Raw genomic sequence first — 8,757 nt, forward strand, 5'->3', positions numbered from 1 at the left:
CACATTGCATTTCTGTTGACCGAGTCAAATGCTTTCTCGAAGTCAACGAAAACTGTATAGAGACGAGATGACCATTCTATACATTGTTCCAAAATTATCCGCAAGGTGTTAATTTGATCAATACAGGAGCGGTTTGGTCGAAACCCTGCCTGTTCTCTTCTGAGTCTCAAGTTAACATGCTCCTTAATTCTGTTTAGGATAACTCTAGTGAAGATCTTACTCGGAATGGAGAGAAGTGCTATACCTCTTCAGTTGTCACACTTTGATGTATCCCCTTTTTTCGGTAGCTTCACCAACAGGCCACTCCTCCAGTCCTTAGGCATCACTCCCTCTATCCAAATCTTCTCAAATAAGGGCTGCAACATATTTGCTGTGGTGTTTATATCACGTTTCAGCACTTCCGGTGGTATGTTGTCGACACCAGCTGCTTTACAATTACGTACCTCTCTCAGAGCCTGTTTAATCTCTCCTACTGTTGGAACATCCGTCCTAATTCTTACACTGGGGCCAACATCACCATCATTATCATCTTCCTCTTCCCCCTGGTCTATCTGAGCATCCACAGAGCGATTAAGGGTTGCAGAGAAGTACTCCTTCCAACGTTTCAGTTGGTCCTCAGTATTCGTAAGGAGGGTACCATCTTTACTTCTCACTGGTCGATTTCTCTGCATCTGTTTCCTTGACAGAACTTTTGTGATGTTGTATAGTTCTTTAAGATTCCTCTTTTTTGCTGCTTCCCCCGCCTGCTGAGACAGATTGTCTACCCAATTTCTTTGATCCCTACGAACACTACTCTTTACTTCTCGATCCTTCTCTGTATACTTTGTTTGCAATTCTGCCTTCCTTGCCCTTGTCCTGCTTGAGTTCATTGCCTCCTTAATTACTTTACGCTCATTAATCCTTTCCCAGGTCTGCAGAGACATCCAATCTTTTTTCCTCCTATCCTTGAAGCCCAGAACCTTTTCACTTACTTCTGCGAAGGCAGATCGAATTTTTGTCCATTCTCTTTCAATTGTTTCATTCCGTTCACTTTAATCGGTCAATACGTGGAACCGATTTCTCGGTTCAATCCTGAAGGTTTCCTGGAGATTCTTATCCTTCAACTTACTAACATCCTCTTCCTCTTGGTGGCTTGCTTTCCTACACTCACCTTTAGTTCTTCGTGGAGAATTCAATTCTTCCTCTTTATTATTTTCGACCTGGAAATTTTTCTCCTTCTCTGATCATTTCTTCTCCATGGAACACTCTTCCCTCTTCAACTTACTGGATTCCTCACCTTCTATCACTTTCCACTCACCATGGAGGACTTAGTGATACCAATTTAATCTCCCCCACTTCGTGGATTTATGTTCTCTTCTCATTTTCCGTTGTTCAACAGAGGACCAAGTTTTTCCAATCCCCTTTTTCCACTTTGTGGATTCCTTTCCTCCTCTCGCCTTCTCTCTGCATGAAAACTAAGTTCATCCAATCTCCCTTCTTCAGCTTCGTGCATTTCTCTCTCTTTTCCCGGAAGCATCAGTTCTTCTTGCCTCTTCTCTTTACCATATTTTTTTCATTTCCTCTCATATCTGACACTTCTCTTTGAAGGACCCACATGCTCAACTTTTCCACTTGTGGATTCTCTTCCTCGTTTTGCCTCCATTGTTCCTTCAGAACACAGGTCCTTTTATTGTCTGCTCTTGAAGGTGGGATATTTCGTTCCTTCTATCACATTCCCTACTCGTCTAAGGATTCCATCCTTCATATAATTTGTCCTTGTCATTGCTGGATTTATTTCATCCCATACCTCCTGTTTCCTATTTGAAGGACTTAGTTCTTTGAATCTCTTTGTGTTTAATTTAATTTCTACTATCCACTTTCTTATCCCTGAAGAGCCATTTCTTTCTATCTCCGCCTCTTTTTCTTGGTGGTATATTTTCCCCATATCTTGTTCTATTATAATAGGAGGATTAGAAATTCATGTTTTGCTATCTTTCTATTTATGTTGCAACTGACAGCACCCACGTTATGGATATACCTGACTTCTACCACCTGTTAATATTCACCGGCTGCGCAGAGCCGTTTACATCACTCTAACACTTTCACAAAGTGGGCGGCATTGGAAAGTTTACCATGATTGCTAGCATAAACAACAGTCGGAAAACACAAGATTCTAAAATATTCTCAGGGCTTGCTGGGTGTGTATATGACCAAAAAAGTGACCAGTTACAAAGTGAGAAAAGGAAATTACAAAATATACGAATCTTTATTACTTATTTAAACAGGTTCTCATAATTTAACAAATTATATACAAAAGGCTTTTCTTTGTTTCAAAGGTATCCGGGCTCTTCACTATCCCGGTGTCAACAATATAGATCATTCTACATCAACTTTATCTGGTTAGATGCTAAATAATCCTTTCTATCTCAGTTAGCTACTTAACTTTAAAGTGTATAATATACCCACAACTTTTTCTAGGTTATAAACTAGACAAACCATATTTATCACCAAAATGACCTTAACTCAGTTAAACAAGTGGGATTTATTCTACCTAGAGGAGCCAACTTTATATTTAACACTTTTATATCAGTTATACCAAATACATCATTTTACCAGTTTTCGGAAATAACATTTTTTTAAAAAAATGGAGACCTTCTATACTTTGGCATGCTATTACATTTAAGTATATATTTCATAGATATGCATTTTAATATGATATATTATCTTTTTCCTCCGAAAATGACAACATAAAAAGGGGGGCCCATATTTAGACCTCTTCCTCTATTATAAACATTGAACATTATCTCTCTTGTAAATACAACAAAATATAACATGTTTTTAAGCTTTTATCACCTTATACTTGCCATGTTCTCTAAAACAGGGTGTGTCTCTTTGTGAGAATCTATACATTCAGTATCACTTATTATTTTTCTACATTTCTTTTGAAAATTATAATATTTAAAATTAGGACTGAAATTGAAAAATTGGGAACACATATTCTTGTAGTAAGACAGAGAGAGAGGAAAAGGAGAGATAATAGATAGGTGGATATAGAGAAAAGTTGCCAGGTTAATTTTAAGGCAAATTTTTCTTCCCACAAACACAGATGCCAAGTAAAAAATGTAGAACTTTAACCAGTTTTCAGCATTATCATGCCATGTACTTAAGTTTGAATCCCACTCAACAATGCATTTTCTACTTACTTTTACTACACATCGGTCCATAAAAAATCAATATGTTATGTTCTACTATTTACGACATCCTAGTGCAAAAAATACACAGTTATTTTAAGTGGCTCTTATTTTTTTATCGCAGTTTCCCCCCACTTTTTTGCCACTTTTGCTCCCGCATTATGTATCAAAGGAAAGTTAACTATTCTTGCCCCCCACTCTCCCCTTCAGTTTTGGAACCTAATTGACGCTTGGTTAAACATGTACATAAATTATATTAAAAAAAATTCTTTCGTTACAAATTCTACCTTTAATGGGCTAATCTTGATCCACTAAACATGACACACAAATGAATCCTATGAAAACTTTGACATCATTAAATATTCTCAGAGAATGTTCTCTGTAATTCAAATTCTTATCCTAGAACTATTAAGTGCAGATATGCAAATGAATTAAACTTCTAAATATCTGGGTGTAACCATAACGTCCAGTATGTAAAAGAGCCTTTGGAGTTTTGCAATCTTTTCCAACTGAAATATTTCCATATTAAATCAGTTAATTTTGAAAAACATACTTAGTAAGTAGATTTAAGAAATAAATTAATGATTTTGTAATGTACAGAACAAAAAACTTATACAATGATCCAGGCTGGCTCTGGACACATAATAACGACTGAAATATAAAGTTATATTCCAAATTAAAAACTTTTATTTAAATATGTTAATAAAGTGTTTGTAGGCGTGAATGTGTGTAATATTCATTTTATATTTCTGTTATGGAATTGTTGTGATTTTTTTATTTCGTCTTGTCAGTCTTGAATCTAATAATGATGAAGAGAATGAATGGTGATAACGTAAAACACATTAGCAAAAGGACATGCATGCCAAGAGTGAGACTCAAACCTGGAACCTGTCACATTACTTGTTACTGACACGCAGAAAGTGCCTACAGTCTTATTTTTATTATCTTTTGTCTTTACTTTCATCTGTTCTAAAGTGTTCTATCCTGCATGTAGGGAAAGCGCTATTAGAAGCTAATATGGTTAAATTACAAAACAAAGTATCACAGCTTTAATTTTTCTATGGAAAAAGAAGACAAAATGTATATTTTTCTTGAATGAGGTTATAGAGTGCTCCACACATACAAAACCAACCTTCAACAAGTCATGTCGTTCTTCCAAAGGCATTCTCGGTTTTATATTTCATCCTCAAAGACAGATATTTGTGTTTTTCTGCTGTTTCCATGGTACCCTCACTCTCTGCAGGAATCGAACTAATTATGTACATTACAGTAAGTTACTCAATCAACAATAGTAATCAACTCACGTTGATACTCTTTACAGATAAAGAAAAGCTTGTAAGACATGAAACAGAACTCAAAGAGATGTTCTGTGTGGAAAATCTCACATAGCTTCAACATAACCTAGTTAGAAGCACAAATTGTGCCACCTGGGTAAATCTGATAACCAATCTAATTTATTTTCGAACAAATATATTAAATACATGGATGAACAGAATTTTCCAAGCAATGTCTGTGTGATGGTCAGCTTTTCTAGATATGAGAATGTGTCTTTCTCAAGTTGCACTACTGCATCTTGATTTTATAAGATGACATAAGATTAATTCTTTGTGTAGTTTGGTTTGAGTTTGTGTTTTAAGTCCACTTTATGCACAGTAAGGCTAATCGGGACTGGACCTACAGTTTAAAGTGGGATCTGAACCACTATGTGCCTCCACGATATGAATTCATGGCAAAACCATTCAGAAAATTGCCTCCGTAATAAGAAATAATTTTGGATACATGAAAAAGTTATGAAGTTCAGGATATTACTGTGTACATATATTAGAAGAATAATTCCCTCCTATAAAATTATTTCAACAAGGAGAGACTCAATTCGCATCATTTGTTATGAGTCTCCACCAAAAATCACAAACAAGTTTATCCTCAAACATCCTCAACTCAAGTGTTAAGCCAACAAGTGTGACATGATGATCAGTACCCACTCCATTCTACTACACATTTAACAACTGTTCTGAGGACCATCACCCTCTGCAAAATGCTACAAATTTATGACTCATCCTGGCATTTATATTTGTTTCCCTATATATCTGGATTTATATCAATATCAAAGTTAATATGTTTATTCCAGGGAGTCGTAACGTAACGAAATGGAACGGTATTTTCAATTACGGTTTCCGTTACGTTACAACCAGAAACAGAATAACTTTTTTCGTGAACAGAAACGTTACCTCAGGTATATGAACATTACGTTACAGGTGTGCATAACGGTACCGAACCATAACTGATCTCTAAAAGAGTAGGTCTTCACGTGCCACTTTAACGTTACATCCATTGCCGGCACCCAGTAACGTTACAGGGTAAGAAAGAGGTTTGTCACGTATTGACTAGTAACTTTAGTGTGTGTGGAAAGTGATAGTAACGTTACAATTAACCAGTAACTTAATTGAGGTCACGGTTGTAAAAACGTTACACTCCTTTTCTCAAAGCAACAACGTTATTTATAGCTGGTATGATACAGACGTTCCGATGTGCAATACCGTGTCCGATGCCGTGTTCCGGAGAGAATAACATAGGTCTCTCGTATAATTGTGCTCGTTACTTTTGTAACGTTACAGTTCTTTTCCTCCACAAAAGTCTGTTTCGAAAAAGTGATACACATATCCGTTACGAATAGCAAATACCGTTATCGAAGGCGTTTTCGAAGAAGCCTCATAATTATGATCGGCAGCATACTAACATTACAGTACTTTGACCCCTTGAAAGTCACTAAGTTATAATACGTATTTTCGTTTTGGATGTCAGTGAAAAAATTAAATTGTAAAACAAAACGTTTGAAAACATCCGTAAACAAGATTCGGCGTGACAAAAGTTCTGGTTATTGGAATTTACTTATTAACTATGTATTTATCACAAATATATTTCTTTTCTGCATACTTAATCGCTTTATGTGAATTTGTTCTAATTTGATTATTTATGCAAGATGAATTTTAACATGTACGTTCACTTTATACGATAGCAAAGCAAACGTTTGTTGAGGGAAAACGTTTATATCTATCTATCTCATCTCTCTCTCTCTCTCTCTCTCTCTCTCTCTCTCTCTCTCTCTCTCTCTCTCTCTCTCTCTGTTTACATGTGTTACATCATTTTTTTTTAAAAAAAATACAGTTGTTTGGCGATGAGAATGATTCGTGCTTAGATTAAGTTGCTGAAGGACGAAACATAAAGGACCAACCATGGTCGAGCCAAAAAATCATCCGTGCCAATCGTTCGTCCACCTAAGCGAGAGGCAAGCTTTCTCCTATCGGAAGACCAAAAATAATTGCTTGTTGCGCGACCTTGAGAAGGCGAACCGAACTGATAGCAGCAGCACCACGCAAAATCGGAAAATCTGAATCCTGAAACTTTGTACACGTGACTTTCGATCACGAAGCATCCGAGTAGACAACGCCTTGGGGCGATATGAAAGGCACTTTTGGCAAGTAGAAAATGCGTAGAAACGAAATGTTAGATGGAATTGTTGTACGAAACAAACGAAACCGCGTTTGTGCAACTGGTCTGTAGCTAGACAGGGCCATTGGACTCTCAAGAAGGCAAGAATTGTATGGAAAGTGATTCTTAAAACTAAGCGAATAAAATGACAGTATATTTTATCATTTACAAGGGCCCTCATCCGCTTACAATTTTGAAAATTACTTTCAGTAATTCTTGTCTTCTTGGACAGGAGGTGCATTAAACTTTTTGGTGTAGAAACAGACAGAATGCCCGCCTACCTACCACGTTCGAAAGAAGGTCATAGACAGACAAGAAAGTAATTTTCAAGAACGCAAGAACGGCAGTCGACATGGATATTGAGCAACGTGTGACTGAGAAATACAATCGGAACAAAGGACAAGATTATTCAAGAAACAGTAATTTTATAAAACTTCCTATAATTAACTCAAACTCAGTTCATCCTTTTATCCTCTTTTGTTTGTTATACTTTTGTATTATTCATGTTTTATATCGCTTTTCTGCCACTTGTAGATAATCGCGACTATGAAGATGAATGATGATCATATTAAATCTATGAAGGGATGTTATAAAAAAAAACAGCCATGCCCAGATGTCTACTCGAACTTGAAATGTTTGGTACGTACCGAGTGTATGAATGGATTACTAAACGACTTCGGCCTTCGAGGCTACGGTTTCAGTTGCAACATGCAGTATAATTACGTTTCTACTACTCTGAATTGACCAAAGCATGTGGTATGTATCCTTCATTTTACTTAAAAAGCCCCCTTTATACATGAGATACTACAAATAGTTTCAGGCATACCCTTGAATTCTGATTGCCTGGCACTTTTTTTTTTAACTAAGTAATGAAGTGACGTTTATATTCATATTAGGCCTACGACTAGCTCGAACTAAAAACTCTTGTGAAATACTGTGTATATGTTATCCTTGTGAAGTGAGGAACTTCATATTTTGCTAAGAAAATATGTATGAAAAATTATATTTGTAGCTACTACTTGAAGAATTCAAATTATTATTATGATGGAATTTCAACTTACGTACAATCTGCATATAATGTGTTATCGGAGAGGAGTTTTTGTCTCGCAGTCAATTTATTTTTAGTTGAGGAACTCGAGAGTAAGCTGGAAATATATAATGACCCACGTTGTGGTGTGCTGTTCGATTAATCAGAATTGGAGTGAGAGAAATCTGTAGTTAAGTTCATTCAACACGTCAATTTGTAACTGTGAATGCAAGTTTTCTTTGATTTAGCAGGAAATCAGTCTGCTATTGTTGTAAGTAATAAATGGAAATATATATATTTTCTGCTCGAGTAGGAATCCGCAGCCGTTATCCAATCAATCAGTTTCTCTGTGTGAAACTTCTGTCTAGGAAAGCTACATACAATTTGCTTTTAATAACAGCAGCTTCAAAATAACCTATCCATTCTTGTCATGCCAAGTAATGTTTGATTTTGATTTGTTATATTTAAATTTGGTTTTATGCCAGTTTTGGCTAATCGCGAAGACGAGGATGGGTGATGAAATGGCAAAATTGATGAATGGACATCACAAAGAAAATAATGCACAGGCTGTGATCCGAACTCGGAACCTGTGGCGTCGTATTGCACTGTGCTAACCACTCCGACACGGAGCTCTGCAAAATAATGTTTGACCATACATTGTTCATGAAATAAAAACATAACATATACAGTGGCTCACATTAGTAATCAAATACGTAGCATCTTGCTGCATTCCTTCACAATATTTGAAAATTAACAACATGTACATAAATATAAACGATGGTGAAATATTTATACGCATTTCTTAAAGTTATATGTAACTTTTTTTTAAAAAATTTGGGTGCGTCAGCACTTAGGCTATTTTGCACCCGCCACGTTATACGGGGTGCAGCCCCTTACCATAACAAATAACATAACTGTAATGTCGCATAACTGAAATATTAAAATATTCTGACTTAGGTTAAAAGCTGAGGCTGTAAAGAGGCACTCAGCGCATATGACAGAAAGCAGGAGAACACACAGAATTATACTGGCCATAGGGCCAGTCGCCAGAGTCTCGTTAGTCTGGAAAGA

General features: G+C 36.3%; 1 protein-coding gene across 1 annotated transcript; it reads right to left on the minus strand.

The window, feature by feature from the left end:
- Window positions 1-248: 248 nt before the first annotated feature.
- LOC145998652 (uncharacterized) lies at window positions 249-923 on the minus strand. The gene has a single exon (XM_083135117.1). The coding sequence runs from the start codon at window positions 921-923 to the stop codon at window positions 249-251; it is 675 nt and encodes a 224-aa protein (XP_082991243.1).
- Window positions 924-8,757: the final 7,834 nt, after the last annotated feature.

Source organism: Lepisma saccharinum, chromosome 14 (genome assembly GCF_977018435.1).
Source record: "Lepisma saccharinum chromosome 14, izLepSacc3.1, whole genome shotgun sequence".
In the NCBI taxonomy this organism is placed as follows: domain Eukaryota; kingdom Metazoa; phylum Arthropoda; class Insecta; order Zygentoma; family Lepismatidae; genus Lepisma; species Lepisma saccharinum.

Coding starts and splice junctions, on each gene's coding strand:
- LOC145998652 (XM_083135117.1), bottom strand. CDS start 923: ATGTCTCTGCAGACCTGGGAAAGGATTAATGAGCGTAAAGTAATTAAG.